The following is a 19,138-nucleotide window of genomic DNA, read 5'->3' as shown; positions in this document are numbered from 1 at the left end:
CAAGGCTGTAGTGTCTGTCCACTGGCAGTACTCAGGCAGTGCTGCCTCTAGGACCCAATTTTCCAGCCTTCCTTTGAGCAGGGTCTGATTCTGTGCTGGGATTTTCAGTTGTAAAGGCAGGATTTGGGCAAACCTGCCTCAAGTTCTTACATTTCAGAGGTGGCATCCTCTGGACAGCTCAGGTGCTGAGGCAGAAGGCACACACAGATTTTCTTCTGTTGCAAGAAGTGGTTTGAAGGCTCGATATGGAGGTGTTCAAGAAACTGGCACCAAAAAAACAATTGTCTGACTTCAAATTTAGTGAAGCTTCGGTAGGAATTTACAGTACTATTACAGTCTGCAGGATGGGTGATGGATTGCCATTTAGAAATGTCATTTCTGAGTCCTTTTAAGGACAGGCAGGAATGTCCCAGACCTGTGAAGGGGGACAGGGAGGTTTTGTCTGGAGCATCACTGTGACCATCTTTGAGCTCAGGCATTTGGAACAAATGGAACATTCCTGTGGATGAGGGATAAGTGCATGTACTAATAAATAAAAGAGCTGGTCAACAAAATATACAGCACTAGACAGGAGAGCTTTGCTGTTTGTTATTCTAGGAAATAGCTTTTTCAAAGGGAATTTAAATAAATCTCTGATAAACCCCTGATTAAAGTGGTTCAAGTATCAGTGGTATACAACTGACTGATACAATGTGAAAAATACTGATTTATTATCTAGCTAAATCTTTTGGTTCTTGAGCTATTTATATTTTAGGAAAAAAATCTTGGCCTAATGGGCTGACTCCCCTTCAAAAGCAGAAATGCTTTCTCCAAACATTTTTCATGGACTTCTGAAGCATCTAAATATGACTTCAAACTGCAGTTTTCTTTAGCCTTCTATGGTAAACCAGCAGGAATGTCCTTGTATTCTGTTTTGCTCTGTTTTACTGTGTAATATTACACAGAAGCAGGAATAGATGGCATTTTCCAGTGACAGAGGGTCTACAAATATTTATGAGGTCATTGTACGTGTCATGGCAGGAAAAGATTTTTAATCTTCTGAAGTCTAAGAGTTCTTTGGGAGATAACATCTAAGTTTTGTTAATAAGCTTCACTCATTCTTGATGAGTTTATACTGACAAATAAGATTTATGCCACAAACTTCATCTGCTCAGTGAGCAGCTGGAGACTGGGAATATATTAGCCTCACTATTTAGCAATTTTGCTGATGTCCAGACCATATGACACACTCTGAAGTTCTGCTTTATGTTTTCTTACTGTAAACTTGTTGGATTTTAAGTTGGTGTGTTAAATGGAGAAAACCTGAGGAATTTTGACCAGTTGATGTGCCTCATTATGTGCGACTGCTGGCAGAAAGGAGTGAAAAAATTCTTTTACTTTTCTAATAATCCTGTAGCAATTCAGCTGTAAGGGTTGGGGGGCATTTTCACAGAATTTATGGCTCATGGGCTTTTCCAGCTTGAAATAATTTATTCCCTTTTGCTAAGAGACAACAGTTTTGTTACCAGTCCTGGTGCCACTCAATGCCATGGTCAGTCAATCGAGGTCCAAGTGTGAGACTTGCCAAGAACCAGTTTGGTGGCTTGAACCAATGAGTTTCTGGGGAAATGTTGCCATGTTTGTTGATTTATATTTTTAAGTGAGCAGTGGATTCTGACAGGAGTCTGTGGGCATCTGACATAGGGTCTGTGAACTGTTTTTCCTGGTCAAGGAAAGTGTGTAAGAAAAGCAAAGCTGTTTTCAAGGAGGCTTAAAGTCACTCTATAGAGGACTAAATTTTTAGGAGCTGGGAAACAGAAGTCTGAAAGAAAACCCTGTATTTGAGTGCAGGTTTTGTACTCTTATCTGGTTAATTGGGTGTTGTCATCTCTCTGGATTTAAATAACACTTCTCCCTTTGTGTTATATCGTGTGCTGGTGCAGAGCATTTGATATTTCCTGCTGCAGAACTGGCTGCTCTTGAGCAGTGGTTTGTATTTATACCTTTATAAATATGTAGGATTTTGACTCCTTTGTGGATGAAAGGAGCCACATAAATGGTAATTTCATTGCATGATTGTCTTACTGAATATTTTTAAAAAAATATTTAATAGGACAGATGTAGTACATCAGGCAGTTAATCATACTAGTCAATTAAACTGCTTTGGGATTTTTTTTAAGGATTAATATGTGTTTACAGAACATACAATATTCCTCTCCCAAAACCTACTGGAATACAAATGTTTATTCCTTACCTTGTGTTGCACCAACATTGCATCAACTTCTCATTAGAAATACCCAGAAAGTTATAAACTTTTTTGGAGAAATTTAGTGCCCTGGCCTATGGTAAGAGTAGTGTATGTTAATTGTAAAGGGTTCTTATTTAGGAGATGTGTATGCCATAGAATGTCATATTAGAATAACAAAAATGCTTTGACTTTGGAGGAGGTTCTTGAAGATTTCTTCAAAGTCCCTGACCTTTTCTTATGCTCCCTTAAGGAGAGATGCTGAAGCTATTCAGACGTTCTGAACTCACTGAAGTAGCAAAGCTGAAATAAAACCTGTGTTGCAAACTAGAATTTTGTGTTTCTTGTTATGCACTTCATTAAACTAGAGGGTTTTGGGTGTTTTTTTTTTTAGATAAGCATTTGTCATCTCCATGTCAGACTTCTCAAAGAACATGGTGAATTAACAGGGCATGTTTAATGCAATCTTGACAGAAAGGTTAATGAGAATTCAGAAGGCATCAAGAAGGGAAATAATGCAGAGATGAAAACAAGGAACCAGAGTACTTTGTAATTTGCCTTGTCTTAAACAGAGGGATTTGGTTGTTCTGCAGGGAATGAAACAGTGAGTATTCAGTACTCTGTCAGTTCACACTGCAGTACCATCTACAAGGTGGGTGCCCACTGGGCTGAATTATTTTGCCAAAATTGTTTGAGACAGGTCTTTCTTTGAAGGGAAAATTGTGCATCTGCCTGGTTGAGGTTCTGTAGGATCAAGGTCACGTGGCTGAGAGTGACAGAGGGAACAGTGGAACTGAAGGCAAATATTGTGACTACATCCTGAGGAGAGTGGGTGGTTTATGGCTGTGACTGTCTCCCATCACTACCCCTGTTTAGCCAGTCCAGTCCCTCAGAGGACTGAGAAGGGGCACGGGACAGTGGAACATTTGTCTCCCTTGCACTTAACCCTGACACCTGCAGGATCTGCATGTTTATGTGGCTTATGGAAAATGCCAAGTTCCCGTGCCTCCCTCTAAAGCTGCAACAATTTCCGTGGAAGGGGATGATCAAAGTATAAAGCAACAAAGTTTGAGTAGTTTTCTGTCCTTGAGCTGTGACTGGAGATCTGCCCTGTGCTGTGGATGCTTCTGAGAAAAAACACACCCTTTGAAGGGAAGTCAGCAATCAGTCAGGATTGCAAACACAGTATTGGTTCCTTTTGGGAAAGCTACCAATCTTGATGATGGTAATCACAGAGCTGCCTTTCTAACTTGATTAGAATCACAGTTGTGGCTGCCAAATCAAACAAATTGGCATGTGACGGTCGGAACTTAAAAACCCATCAATTACATCCACTCCTGCACTGAGGACAACCTGATCACTCTTGTTGGGAGTTCAGCTGGCCTGCTGTACATTTTGTATATAAAGCCAGTTTTATTTTTAAAGTCCTTCCTTCTGCAGCCAAGGTTAAAATAGGAGAAAACTCAGTTGTTTACATCATGAATTGTCTGATACAATTCAAGCGTTGAAAGTTGTATTCTTGATGGGAAGAGGAAACAAGAAAATTGTAGAGTTTATTATGCCAACTCACAGCTAATTATACAAGCCTTAATACAAATATCATTTGCAGTAATTTAGTTACCTTGTTCCAAGCTGCATGCCTGCATTCAGTTAAAATGTGAAATTCCTTATTCCAGTATCTCAGTGATGTGATGCAATGGTTGTAAAACAAGGGGATCAGCTGCTTTTGGGCAACTAACTTTGTAAGGGACTTGTATTTCAGGATCTTTTCCCTTAATGCATGGGCACAAGATGCACCAATTCTTGAGGTGCTTGACAGTTGTGACCTTAAATGCTCTGACCTTCCCGTGAGGTGCCAGCTCCTTGGCACAGAAGAAGGATTTGTTTTTTTCTTTTTTTTCAGAATTCGTATTTTGAGCTTTTTCTAACAAGCAGCTTGTTTGAGCCATTTAAAACATCAAAGGAGGTGTTTTTTGGCCTGGGTACATCTTTAATTTGAAGCAGATTTATTAAAGGCCAAAACAGGATAACACTGCAAAAGGATTAGCTGTGCTTACTTGATTTCTGAGCAAACAGACTAATTCTGCTTTCTTTGTATGGGTGTCTTTCACAGCCAGTCCATTCAGTGAGCACTGAACTAGGCCTGGGGTATGGGTTTTTCCTTTTTTTCTTTTTTTTTTTTAAATTTCTTGTTACTTCTATTGTCTTCTTTAGAAATCAGAGACTTCAAAGCTTTAGCCTGCTTACCCTCCCTTGGTTGCTATGCTCCAAAAGACATTCCTAAAGCTTCTTTGCTGGTAACTGTCAAATGTTTTGTTTCAAGCTTCTTAGCATCGAGGCTTCAGCTTGGCTTTTGTTTTGATTTATTCTTCACAAAATGGAAATTCTGAGAACTCAATTAAAAAAAAAAAATAAGCTGGCATTCTTAGCACTTCAGTCTTGTTGCTGTTCTGAAAGCAGCCAGAGCTGTGGCCCTGCAGGATGCTGTGTATTTTATAATTGTACTTACACTTCAGAGTTGCTCTGTCTGTAAACAACAGAGAAAAACTCTCCCTGAGATCTGAAAGTTTGCTTGATACTGTACATTTCATACATAATAATGAGGAATGAACACTGCTGGGACCACAACGTGGACAGTAAAATCTGAGCAAACCTATTGTGAACTAGTTAACAGATGTGATGAGAATGGCTGGGATAACTATTCTGGAAAAGAGGATTGGCCTCCTGATGTTTATTATCAGGGAAGTTGCTATTTGGGAACAGAAAAAATCAGGCTGACCTTCACCTCTCATGTGCAAAGACTGAGTTTGGTTAGAAAATGATGATACATTTGAAAACCAAGCACACATGCTGGAAAAACTCACGTTTCCAATTTTCTAGAGGGACTCCAGGACTTGTGTGTTTGGCCTATGACTGGTAGCACAATTGAACTAATGAGATTGCTGCTTACTACACCACCAAGTTGTCAAACAAGCCAGGGTGCTCTTTAACTGTATCTCTGTCCTTTTCCCCAGCACCATTTTTTATTGACCCTGGAAATAAAAATGCAGTGAGTTTTAAGAACATAGAATCATGAAATGGTTTAGGTTGGAAGGGAATTTAGAGAACATCTCATTCCAACCCCTCCTCCGTGGGCAGGGACACCTTTCACTGGACCAGGTTACTCAGAGCCCCATCCAACCTGGTCTTGAACAAGGATGGGGCAGCCACAGCTTCTCTGGCAACGTGACACTCCAGTTTTAATGTTGCTTCTTATTTGTGCCAGGGTTGCTAGAGGAAGAACAGGCAGCATAGAACAAATTCAACAGACTAGTTCACCAGTGTTTCAAGGGGTGAAAGGGGTGTAGTAGCAACTTTTCTTTGATTTGTAAACATACAAACCTCAGAGAGAGGGCTGAGCTGCTCTCAGCCCATACAGCCATAGTGGTCACAATCCCATCCCTGGTAAACTGTCAGAGGCATCAGACACCTCAGAGTAACTGCAGGTACAGTAGTAAGCACTTTGCAGTTACTGACTGATGGGGAGAGTTGGTTGAGAGATTTTTGGGCTGCCAGGATATTGCCATCATACCAATTGCCCTAAAAACCTACAGGGTACATGCCTACCCTTTATAGTGGTCACAAAAAGCTGGTGCTTTTTGTCCAGGTATGGGCAGATGGATGTGGGAATGACTGTGTAGATGGAGCATTGCCTCAGCTGAAATCCAGACTGGGATAGTCACATGCTCTGCTTAAAATTTTATTGACTGGGTGGAAACCCTGTGCTTGGGGATCTGAAAGTCTTGGGTTGTCTTCCCTCTGCCATATGTTGTTTAGCTGGTAAAGGGAGTATCTGTGTGTGCACAGAGCCTCAGATCGTTACCTCTTGATTATGTTCATGTTATCTGATGCGTTATCACCAAGAGAGAAATTAAATTGCCCTTAGTAATTTGAAGCAAATAAAAGTGACAAATCATCATTCTCATGTGATCAGTAGTAAATGGCTGCAGAATGAGAATGCATCTCAATTACATGGTAAATACATTTTAAGCAGCATCGATCGTTCCAAGTCTCCAATTGTTTTTCTGGGATTTTCTTTACTTCTCAACTAAGATGGCTTTGGTCTATAAAAAAGAAAAAACAACAAAAAACAGTAGCTTTGTTCCGCTTTGAATAGTGCTGTTAGCAATGAACTCTCAGCTCATAATTATGAAGATTTAGGGATAGGAAATGATTTCATAGAGACAAAAGCAATACAGTAGGAGTCTAGAAGTGAAAGGAAACAAATGCAGCAGGCAAGTGATTTTTAAAGTCCATGTCTTGAGGTGTGGTAGACTAGTGTACTGGAAAGCAAAAACTCCCATGTGCAGGTAGAAAATGGTCATCATGAGCTGTCATGCAAATCCTGCAGGCAAAGGAGTAAACATTTAGCAATAGGAAAAGCTTTTGAGCATGAATATAGAATATGGGTTATAAGGCACTATATATATATATATTTTTATTTTTTTTTAATAGGCCAGCATTACTTGCCTACATTTGTATTTGGATTCTGATCCTGCAAATATTCCCGACTAAAACTCGTTTTAATTTCCCGTTTAACTCATCTTGGTCTCGTCAGCCAGTGAAAGAAAAGTTGAAATCAGCATTGCACAAATGTTTCAACTTATGAATTGGCTCTTCTGCATCATGTTCTAGACCCATCAGGTTCAGTGAGGACCTGAATTTCTTACAAGATGATAAACCAGCCGAGCTGTCCCCACACACACCTGGGCCTGGGTGTTTCCAGAACTGGCATCGAAATGACTTGTAAACACAAATTCAATTTCTGTATGACACACTAGATTTTGGTGCCTGGAACTTTCTTCTTGTTTGCTCCTAGAATGGGAACCATTTGTTTTCATTGTCACATTGCATTAGTAAATGGTCCCTTGAATATCTTCCACCTCCCTACCCAGTGTAGTGTCCTTATATGCCATATCATCCAGCTCATGCAATTAAATGCATTTTTTTTAAAATTTCCTGCTTCACATTGAGCTGGTTGCCACTTGTTTCCCAGGGCAGTTTGGTTTGTATGAAAACAGAATTTTGTCCTTCGGTGGGGCTTTCCAGAAATCCCCAAATGAGCTGATTCTGCTCTGTCTGTGAGGGCAGTTTGGAGCAGCACAAGCACACAATAATTTGCTTGGTTTGCAGCCCTGCCACTCAAACCCTGAGATGGCTCAACGTGCCTACAAGCAGTCACCCTCCTAATTCTGCAGCTGTTGGGTAGTTTGGGAAACAGTTCTTGTTTATTTATTTATGAAGTCTTAAATATTTGTCTTATGAAGTATTTATTTGTTTATAAACTCATGGACTGTGCTTTGGGACAGAGTTGTCCCTCTACTGAGCAATCAGACTCTCTGTTTTCTAAAACAACTCTTTGTCTTTGCCTGATGAAAAGAAGGAGCCCCTTCTGTTCTGCTGAGAAGTTGAAGCCTAATTTTAAGGAGGTGTGCACAGTTCTAATTATAGTGCAGAGCCACTAAATATGCAATTAATGCCATCCTGAATTGCATGGTTGCTGCCTCTTGCAACTCAGCCTGTTGTTTTCTGAAGCCCAGGAATCGATTATTTCTTCTTGGAAGATGAACCTCCTGGTTTTCCAGTTGCTCTGGAGATGGTAGTTGGTTGTTTAAACTTATGCTGTAATAGTCAAAAACATTTAAATTACAGATTAGATATGGCTGGGATCTAACAAAAAAAGCAGCTGAAATTTTTTAAATTAAATTTAAAAAAAAAGTGGTGTTAAATTTTAAAGTCTTAAAATTGGCTATCCTCATTCTAAGCACCTGAGCTGTGTGCTTGGAGCACCTGCAGTTGGCAACCTTACTGAGGTGCTGACTTACCCTGATATTTAAAGATTTCCTGGGTCTCACATTTCCCTTCTGTTCTGGGGTGATTTTACCCTGAGGGCAAAGTCTTCCAGCTCTCCCTCATTAGAGCTGCAGGACTGCAGAGGGCAGAGCTGGGGAGTGTGGAGCCATTTCTGGTCCTTGGAGCTTTGCTGTGTGAGACGTTTTGGTGTTACTGCATAAATCTGTTCAGCCTATTTAATATCAGTGCCTTGCAACCTGGCTCTCTCTCCTCCTGCCCCTCCACCTGGAAGCTGCTCTTTTTTTCTAGATTATGAACCACCAGCCTGTCAGCTCGGTTTGCAATGAGACCTTCTCAAATATTTGTTGTTTACCTGAGACATGACAAGGTCCTTCATGTCATTCCTTGCAGAAAGGGGAATTTCTGAGCCCATCAGCTATAACATCTGCTTCAAAGCTAGAGATAGCACACATTTTAAAAAGGCCTCAATCTGTATTTACACAATAGATTGGTTGTGTTAATTAGAGTTTATTCCACCACTGGTATGCATGCATAACTCCTATTAATATCAGCAGCAGCTCTGTATTCTCAGAAGGAGAACAAAACTCCTAATTAGAGCTCAAGGATTTTAAGTTATCTATGTACAGCTTTTATTGCAAAGATTAAGTGCTGTGTGCTCTCCTTGTAGCTGTTCTAATAGAAAACAAATGATATTTCTTTAATTATTTTTTTTTTACATGCATACCAGTGGTGGAATAAACTGTTTTCAGGACTTCAGGTTTTAAGAGCCTGAAAAGTTTGGAGAATCCCCATTAAAGCTTTGTGTGTGTGTCCAGCAGGGTGCAATGGGAGTGCACCATATGACATTTCTTTTGGGATTTGGAGAAAAGATACTGAACTTTTCCTTTTATTGTGACAATTTAAAAAAAAAAATACATTTGGTCTGAGTGTGTTCCAGATATGGTGGTTGTTGTTTGTTGGGGTTTTTTTCCATCTGATGAAAACTGGAAGAAGCAGCTTATAAAGAAAATAGTGATAAGAATCCTTGCTATGGAAGCAGTGGCAAGCACTGCTCTAAAGCTTGTAAACAAACAGCCCCTCTCAAAGGGGTGTCTGAATTCCAATGGATTCTAATTATCTGCTAGGACAGATAGGTACAAAAAAGCTTCTGATATCAAGAAACTCTGGACTAAAAATATATACATGCTGTAATTTCAGGAAGTTTGAGCTTCTGCCTGTGGCAGGTACTGGGTAAAAGATAAGGTGGAAAATAATGAGCTTTTGTTATTTGTATGTGTAGTTTGGAAGAGACATATTGTGAGTGAACAAAAGATGCACCATAAAACAAACACTGTCCTGAAATCTTTCTTGGTGAAAACATAAAAAGCTGTAGGGTGCTAAAAATGCTGTGTCCTCCAGGCAAGAGCACTGTTCAACAACAGAGGTTTAGAGCCACTGCTATTAATATGATATAATATTTCAGGGCTTTAACATACATTTTAATTAGTATACTATAAAATTTAACCTCCCCTTTAAAATTTCATTCTTTCTCAGAAGAGACTTCATGTTTATCTTTGCCAAGTGTATTGTCTGCTAATTCCCACGTCCTCCCCTGTTTAATTCACTTTTAGTTAATGACAGAAGCCCAAGAAGTTTGGAACCTAACACTTTCTCCTCTCTTGGTGAGACTGCAAGAAATTTTCAATTGTAGAATTTTGAATCATGACTCAATCAGGAGCTGGGCTTTAATGATCCTCTTGAGTCACTTCCAGCTCAGGGTATCCTGCTGTCAGTGAAAGGTGCTGTCAGGGCCAGGACATGCTGCTGTACTTGGCTGCATTTTAGGCAAACACATGAGTTCCCTGTGTCAGGATGCAAAGCTCTTCAAGGCATTAATGTACTGGGCTGAACAAACCTGTCCACAAAAACATTCAGCAGCCAAATAGACACCCTTACATGAAAGATCACAGCACCTTATTCAACAATATTACCTGCAGGTTAGATCTAAACCTGGCTGCCAAATGTTGAAAGCCAGTATAAAGGCAGAGATTCACTGTTTTATTACATCATTAAAAAAATATCTAGATTCTCCTCTAGCAGGGACTGCAGGCTGGAGACTAACAGACAAGAATAAAATAGCTGGGAATAAATTTTATGTAGCTATTTCCTTTCTCCCTCAAATGTGAATGCTTATGCAAAACACATTGCTGTAGATTCACTGACAATAAAGAGGGAATCATTATACGAGTAGTGGATTCTCAGGGGAACACTTTAACCAAAACACACTCTGCAGTAATTTCCCCCCATCTTAGTTGAATAAATTAATTTATGAATTTTCCATGAATATGTTCAACCATTTCTCCCCTCATATATTTTATTGATCTCCATATACATTTAGCAACAAATAACAGAGCTGCTTTTCCATTTGCAGTAAAATAGTTTGGAGATGTTTATGTGGGCCTTGGGGTTCAGAGTAAACAAATGCAGTTCACACACTGGGGAGGCAGCAGATAAATACAAAGCTTGCAAGACCCAGGGATCTCTACTAGAGCAGCTCAGCACAAGGCACATCCAATCCTACCAGCAATCCCTGAAATCAGAGGGACCAGCCCCAAACTGTGGGCAGCTCCCAGTGAGTCCTGTGTGCAATCACTGCAAGAGGCTTTGTGACTCGTGTCTGTGAAATATGTAATGTCCCTTTGGTGGGAAAGACTGATAGTTTGGATCATACTCTGTCCATGGTCTGGAGAAAGCCTGCAGGCTCCTTATAGAGTGTAGATCCAGTGGCAGAATACTTCAAAAAATGTCTTTATTGCTCCACAAGACATCTCTGTGGCCTCTCTGCCTCTGAACATCACTTAGGCAATGTCATTAAATCCAAAGTTGAGCTACTCGTTACAGTGAGTAAGCACACCATCCCATGGAAAGTATCTCCATGTTTTTAATAAGGGAAGAAATAAACAGTTATATACAGTCATTGGGTGTTGAAAAATAATCAGTGTTATCCTAATTTAATATTTAAAATTATCTTTGTGTTTAAAATTAATCTTCAACCCCCAACATCAAACATCTCAAACAAGTGTGGTGGGGATGTGATGTGGTTAATCACCTGTGTACACTTACTCACTTGTGATTGTACCATTGCAGTCTTCAAATTTAGCTCTTCTCCTTGCCCTCAGTTAATAGAGCCCTTTTAAGCAGTTCCTTTTTTTGGTTTATTTTTACCTTTTTGGTTGTTATTTTTATCAATCATGTGGAAAGCTGAGGAAAAACTTGCCTTGCTGTTTCTAAGTATAAAACTCTTTCTTTCCTAACCACACATAATAATGGGCTTGAAACAGGCTGTGCCATCTTAAAGGTGGTATTTGAAGTATAATTTCCAATGCTTAGATACATAATTTACATTTATTATGCATAATAAAATATGTAAGTAATTGATGTTCTGTAAGGGATTAAATGATCAACTCCAGCTGCAGGAAGAAGATTTATGCCCGTGCTCTCATTGACTATCAGAATATGCTGCAAAGTTGTTGCCTTCAGGACTGCACTCGGAGTGCTCTCCCTTCTGATGTGCTTTCTCTTGCTTTTGTGCTCTGTCCAAAGAGTATTTGTGGAGCAAACAGATGACAAATAAGTAAATATGTTCCCTTCAGCCTTGCAAGAACTTAGTGTAAGATGCAGGTTAAGCTTGCACACGTCTGTGTGTGGCCGTGCATTTCCTAAATCAGAAGGGCAGAACATCAGAGAGAGCACACAATCACCTCAGTGCATTGAAGTTGAGAATGGCTGGGAGATAATGTCAACAGGATGGGATGTAGGCACAGGATAATGGTCTCCTGCTGCCAGATTAAAGCTTGGGCACAGATGAGCCCTTCTAACAAAAAACAAACAGAGGCAAAGCCGAGATATTTGCAGTCCTTTCAAAGCAGGAGGTGTTTATCTTGTCACAACGTCCTACTCTGTTCTCTTGGCCTCCACTTTACTGGAATAACAGAGGGTGATGCTGTGGTTTTCAGCAGTGGCTGCTGCTCAGTGAGCTCTGGTTGCCCCCTGCCTCCTCCATGATCATGCCATGGTCTCAGGATGTGTGTCCTTCAGGCTCCAGAAGAGCTGCACGAGTCAAAACTCACCGTGTCACACTGTGTGGATGCATTGGCCTGCTTTTAGATGAATCATAGAATTAAACCATAATAGAACTCAGACTCAAAGGGATTTTACAGCCCAGCATTCCCATTTTCCCTGATGAGAGGCAATCCCTGTGGGAAGGAACACCAGCCTGGGAGCCACAGGAACACTCCCCTGTGCATGAAAAGCCCTTAGATTCTGACCTGGTAAAAGCAGTGCTGGAAGAAGGTGAAAAATGGAACTGAATTCAGGAGTAATGATTCTAAGCAACAATATGCAGATACAAAGAATTACACTGTACTACTCATGGTTTAATCTTCACTCTTCAGTTTTACAATTTTGGTGTATTTCTGGGGTTGGTTGCACAATGGATGGCTATTTTTAGGAAGGGTCCTGATAACTCTTGAAGGTAGTTTGTAGCCATTTGTAGGAGTAATTTAAAATTTCCTCCTTGTTCAGAGAAGCTGACACCCTGAAGGACCAGTCTCATCAGCTGATGAGCTGTTTTCCTTCAGTTCTCTCTATTTTGAGGGCTGGGATCTCTTTGTGGGTGTTATTCAAACCAAGTCCATTGCTTGCAGTGGAAGTTGAGAGCTCCCAGCTCCTCAAAAGACCAAAGGAATAAATCAGTGGTGGTAGCAGAGGGCATGATTTCACACCATGATGCAGCATAGGAAACACTTGGGTTTCTGGAGGTTTGTATTTTCTCCCCAGCTTTGCCACCCATCTCTTAGGGGATCTGGAAGAAATTGTTTCAGCTTTCTATGCTACAGATGCCAGGGAATGATAACAACCCCTTATGAGACACCTGTAGAAGTGCTGTGCAAAACTCTGTATAGGGAGGTAGCTGTTGTTGTTACCTGTAATAATAAAAACAATTGCATTTGCAAAAGAAACTGAAGTTTTGCAATCAATCTCGTGCCATTACTGATAATGCAATTTCTCATTTAATCCACAGCTGCTGCTGCTTTTATATCTTGTCCTAATTCAAAAAGTATTCTTTTTTTTTTTTTTAATGATTCTAGTGCAAGTTGGAGTTTCATGCCTGTACTTCTGGCAAAACCATCACAGCTCGATGTGAAGGGCCCTGCCCCTGTCTTCCAGGACCTGAAAACTCAAAACACAGGGTGGAGAAGACTGGTAAGTTGAGCTGTTAATGAAATTATGGCAGATTAATTGGTTCCTGCTATGTTCTTAGAAAAATGTAAGAAAGACTTTTTTTAACTAGTTTTCTTTTTTTTTTTACATGTGTAACACTTTCTGAGAAAAAGGTAAGGTACAACTAATCATTTTCTAAACAGTGCTTTCAAACACATTAACTGCTGCAAAACTAACACCCACTTGATAGAGTCTCATAGGAAAACTGAGTTCTGGCTAATGAGTCTCATTTTTTAGTGAAAATACTTTTGAAGGAAAACATTGAAGAATCACAAAATAAGATAGAAAATAATACTACTTGATGGTACATTATTTTGTGAGGTAAAAGAAAATCAGTAGCCTGTGTGTTAACCAACAAGCCATTTAAAGTCACACATTTAAAGTATGTATTACATGGGATCTGAATTATCGTTTTAACCTTTATTTTATTAATGTTATGATTAGAAGGCAAATGTATATTAGAGAGATCTGTGTCTGTGCTTATGTATGAGATTGTTACTGAAACAAAGTCATATTAACTGATGCTCTATGAAGGTGAAGGTTGGAGCCTCAGCACAAATGGCCATTTTCTCTCTGCTGAGTTCCCTGTGCAGGTCTGAAAGCCTGGGGAGATAATTCACTCCCATGGGTCTTTTCCAAGGAAGCAGGTACAACCTGTCTCAGAGTGATCTCATCCAAAGGGAATTAGCTCTTGCAGAAGAGACTGACTAAAAGCAGAAGTCCAGCAGCAGGAGGGGAAGTGTCATGGCCAGGTTCTGTCTGAGAGTTTCCTCCCTGCTATGAGGAAAAGCCAATAAGAAGGAAAAAGTTGTTACCTGTAGCTGTGGTTTTCTGGTGTGAGTGCAGATGTTCTGGTGAGAGCATCTGTAACAAAGTGAATATCAACCTGCTTTTAAGCCTGGTTATAAGTCCAGTGTTGTCTCCACTCTCTCAGGAGAGCTGAGAGGGTTAACTCACTGGCAGCTGCTGGGCTCCTGTATCAGCAGCTCCCAAAGCCAAAGTGGTGACTTAGCCAGGGTTTGCTCTGTCATGTTAAGCAGTGAAATGTGTTTGTCTTGTACATCACAGGGAGTATAAAACACACAAAGCTTTAACAACGGTCTGTTTGACACCAGATATCCAGGAACCTCTCTTCACTTTTTCTCCTGCCCACTGTGGACACGTTCTGACAGCAGCAGGCACAGAAACAGGGGGAGAAGTTTAAACAACATTTCTGCTGATTGGTTCAGGCCCTGTCACTTCAGCTGAAAACATCGATGCTCCTGCTGGTGGTTCTCCCTCCACACACCATATCCTCTAGAACAGCACCAGTTTTCACATTAGGCCTCCATCTGCTTTCTAGAACAAGTGATTCTCCAGCCTGTATTTTAAAAATCCAGGTTTATTTAATTTTTTGAAAACTGCAGGCGTTTTTCTGCCCAGCTTTCAAACTTCAACAAGGTATTGTAGATGGCAATGTTCTGAAATCAATATAGAACTGGAGTAGTGCTTTATGTGGCTTGAATCTTCTGGTTACAGTGTGCCCACTGATAAATTGCCTTATTCATATTTTCTATTTCTTGTAGCCTTTATCAGGCTACAAGAAATATTTCTTTTTCTTTGCCCTTTCTATTCCTTTGCCCTTATCAGAAAGAGTATCAGATTAATAAATCTTCAGTGACATTTTAAGCTTACAATTTCATTCACACAAGAGAAAAAAGATTCTAATAACCCTTATCTTGATAAATGCAATTTGACAGGGTATATGTATTCTGAAACCCGGGCTTTTGTTTTGCTTGACTCAAAACTTTAACTCCAGCCAACAAAGCATTAATTTAATGAATTGAGTGATCTGCAGAGCAACTTTCCTGAAGGCTTTTTCAAGAGGCCAAACTTGAGCCAGCAGTGCTCCTGACATTACCCTGGTGACAAAGATATTATTATTATTTTTAGGCGCTGAAGTGTCCACAAAAGGTTTTGGTCTTGAAAATCAAATAATCAATAGCAAAAGGGCTTTATAACTTGCTTTTCTTCTTGTTCTTTGAATGTGCCAATGATGCTCTAGTTAAAGACTTCCTTTAACTTCCTCAGTTTCCTTTCTTCAGACATTGTCTCTTCAGTTGACCCACTGAGTGTAAATGGAGTCTCAAACTGAATTATTCAGTTTGTTACCTGTTACCTTAGTGTTATCTCTAGTCTTCACACAAAATCATTTTGTTTTCCTTATCTAGTACAATAATATAATTAATATGGCTGACTTAACCTAAAAATCAGTAGTTTGATTTCTTATGTAAAAATTCCTATGAAAGAACTGTGCACACTCTTGGACTTGCTTTCTGCTCCTTATTTAGTTGCCAGGCTTGTGAAGTGTAATGTTAAGTAAAAAAAGATAGAGAGCTAAACCTCATGCCTTATACAGACATGACAGTGGAAAAATACTAAAGAGAATAACAGTGTAAATGCTTCCAGCAAAAGGGAAATCTTATAGCTCACACATCAACTTCTTTTATGCCTATTATACAACAAGTTTAAACATATGTGGTTGTGAATGTCCAATTCAAAGACAGTTTGCATTAATCTTTACACATTCCTTCAATCATATTCAAATATTATTCCCTGATAAATTCCTTCCAGAAATTAAAAATTTAAAGGAACATTTAATTCCCAGAGTGCTGCAATTCTAAATGTCGTGACCTTTTTTTTTTTTATACGCTTGTGAATAAAATTGGCGGCAGCATCAAAGAGAAGCAACCCAAGTGTATGTATCAGGGACAACAACTGACTGCAGTGTCTGAGTCGTATTCCTTCCTCCTCCCTGGGCTCCCTGGAAAACATCCCTGCTTTGAGGATGAAAATCATGTTAAAAATTGGAATTCCTTTGACAGTGCCAACTGTGACTGTGGAGACATTATTAGAATAACGCAAATGCTAGCAAAAGAAAACTACACCAGAATTATTACCTTTAATGGCAAATAACAACAATAAAATCTTTCTACCATAAAGTTAAATCTTTGAAGAGATGGCAGGATCATGTTCTTCATTTTCTTAAATGGAATTTTGAAATGGAGTCTCAGAGGAAGAAAACAGGTCTCTGTGAGGGTACTAATGGAAGATTTTGGAAAAGAAGATGAGCTCTAATACTTTTACTCTTTCCTTTTTTAGGCCATTTAGATTCCTTTGATTTATCAAAACATTTGATATGCTTCATAACTCACAGCAGTACCCCAGCTCTACAGTATGCTTCCATGAGAGCTGCAGATTTTCAAGTCTGCTACCCAAAGGTTGAGCTGCAACCTGCCCTGAGGTTACCTGCCCTTCCAGAGTGTTTGTGACCTATTATTTAATACTAAAAAATTAATAAGGCTGTAGTTTCAACAACAAAAAAAGAAAGAAAAAAGGACTAGAAACTGAGTCTGTGTGGAATGTAAGTGACAGAAATCATTTAAGACACAGAATCTTGTCTGCTGGTGTCTTCAGGTACCTCTGCAATATTAACTAGAGTCCTCATCAAGCATGACTTAATTTTGAGACGAGACAAATCTTCTAAAACTCCACCATAAATAAAGGACTTCAGATGAGAAACACCTAGTTTCAGTTCTTCAGAACCTACTGGCAAAGGGAGAGATTTTTTCCCCTGAATGTGCTGTTCACTCTATCAAAAAGCCAACACTCTGCACTGGCTGGGTCCTCATGGCAAATGTGAATTTGTGGTTGCAGTAACATGGTTCTGCCAACTTCCCCCCCAGCTCTGTGAGTCCTGTCTGTTGTGTGTTAGTGGTGCAGGCGCTCAGGTAGGGTGGTAAATGTTTAACAGCATTTCAGGGCTCCTTCTGACCATACCCTCCTGTGCTTTCAAAGTTAAGTGCTGTGCTCCCAGTACAGACTCCGTTTGTTGCTATCAGGGTTGCAGAGCCACTGGAGTATGAGTGGATGCAGTAATTCAAAGTAGGTTTATCCCTGTCTGTGCACTGTGTGCTTTTGACCTTGCAGAAATGCCCAAGGCAACTTCTAAGGAAGTTCTATTATCTTGATAAGGGGAATGTAAGATCAATAGGCAGAAGCAAATGTATTCAAATATACCGAGTGTTGTTTAAATTTTGAAAGGGAACCAAGGGACACGTTTTTAAGTTACAGGGATAGGTCTTGGCAAGCTTGACCAAGAATCTACCTTGTTTAGGGTATAAATTGTAGCATTTAAGTACCAGCTCTATTGGGTGTGATGGATGAGAAGGTCTAATGTTCCATTCCTTTATAAAAAGAGCACTCGGTGCATGAAGTTCATTCGAAGAAATCATGGTCTTATTTCCCAAATGAATTGTATTGCTTCTTGTGTCTGAATGACTGACAACTAAAAGAATTTAAAGTCCTGAAATCCACTTTCAGCAAATATTTCTGTTTCAAATTGCTGCTCATGGGTTTTCATGACTGCAGAGTGCATCACTTAAAAGTTTATGAAGATGAAGGATGAGTCATGAACACGGTTGAGTTGAAATTGGTTCAGATTTGCCAGGAAATTTTCCCTTTTGGGGCTGTACCTTTGAAAAAAAAGACTCTTCCTCACGCTGAATTTCCACATAGGTTTTCAAATTACTTACTTGAATCTCAAACTGTGGGAATGATAAGACAAAAGCATTCTAAAATTAAAGTTACGAAGAGTTTCACAGCTTTAGTATATCTCATGAAAACTAGGAGGGAGTTTTTCTTCTGGACTTCATCAGTAAATAGTAGGTTTATTAGCTATGCAGGATCTGATATTTTTGCTCCAAAATTTTCTGTATGAATACCGTGATTCAGTTTTATGAATTTGTTACATGCTGAAATGACCTTACTCAAGCAAACCTGAGTTATGTAGTTTCTCTAAATAATAATTGTTGCTATTATCAATGCTATTATTTTGCCTGCAAGCTTTCACTCAAGCAAATCAGACTTTATTCCTTTCCTGAAAACACGAAAGATTAATTTTTTTGCATTTCTGCAAGACATTATTTGTGAGCTATGAAGTGTCTGCACCTAGTTAATATTTATTTAAAGAAAGGGAGAAAGCAGGAAAGAACAGATCCCCCTCTATGGGTGGCTGTTGCTGTCACCCAATCCTGTTGGAAGCAAAAGCAAACAAAAGCTTCAGGACTGAGGCAGCAAAATCAAGTTCTTGTCAGGGTCAGAAGAAAGAGCAAAGCAGTGGTGGCTGGGGGGTGTTTTGTTCTGCTGCTTGACCTCACGTGCACCTTTGTGCACCAGACAAAAGCAGGAGCTTATGAGGGAAAGGCTGATTATAAATTTCACGTGGTGTTTTTCCTCTCCCCAAATACAGCTGGCTGACACTGTATAATTAGCCAACATATAATGGGAACTGTAAACTTTGTAATTGAATAAATAAGTTTAAATTTCACTTTCACCAGTACATGATGGAGGATTTAGGTGTGAACAGCTACAATGGTACAGTTGAAAGGCTCAAACCTTTGTAAAGAAAGAATACAAAGAGATTTAAAAGCGATTTTTGATGTTTGCAATTTGAGCAAATTCTGCAGGATTCTTCAGTACCATTCAACCTGCACATACTGAGATTTTGAAATATATGTGTAAAGTATTTATACAATAGAAATGAAATGCATGTTTTCAGGCTGCTGTATTTTCCATCATAGCTGTGTTGTACAGGAGAATCTCCTGCCCCAAAAGCTTGGTCAGGCTTGAGAGTAAATTCAGGTTTGGACCTGTGATGGCTCAAGGCTTTTCTACCAGAGTATAAATTAAATTTTTTTTTAACTTTGAGTAATTATACACAGAAAGCTCTCAGGGCTATATATGAAGCCTGCTTTGACA

At 39.5% G+C, this 19,138-nt stretch overlaps 1 protein-coding gene across 2 annotated transcripts in view; it reads left to right on the top strand.

Moving 5' to 3' along the window:
• SPOCK1 (SPARC (osteonectin), cwcv and kazal like domains proteoglycan 1) overlaps positions 1-19,138 on the top strand; it is a 264,847-nt gene that overhangs the window by 196,113 nt on the left and 49,596 nt on the right. For both annotated transcript variants that reach the window (XM_027643334.1, XM_027643333.1), the window contains one exon: positions 13,207-13,321. In XM_027643334.1, coding sequence (XP_027499135.1) covers positions 13,207-13,321 — 115 coding nt within the window. The remainder of the gene's footprint in view (positions 1-13,206; positions 13,322-19,138) is intronic.

Source organism: Corapipo altera, unplaced genomic scaffold, assembly GCF_003945725.1.
Source record: "Corapipo altera isolate COAL_440 unplaced genomic scaffold, ASM394572v1 75, whole genome shotgun sequence".
Taxonomy (NCBI): Eukaryota; Metazoa; Chordata; class Aves; order Passeriformes; family Pipridae; genus Corapipo; species Corapipo altera.
The sequence above is the reverse complement of the archived record's forward strand: the minus strand, read 5'-3'. Positions and strand labels throughout refer to the sequence as shown.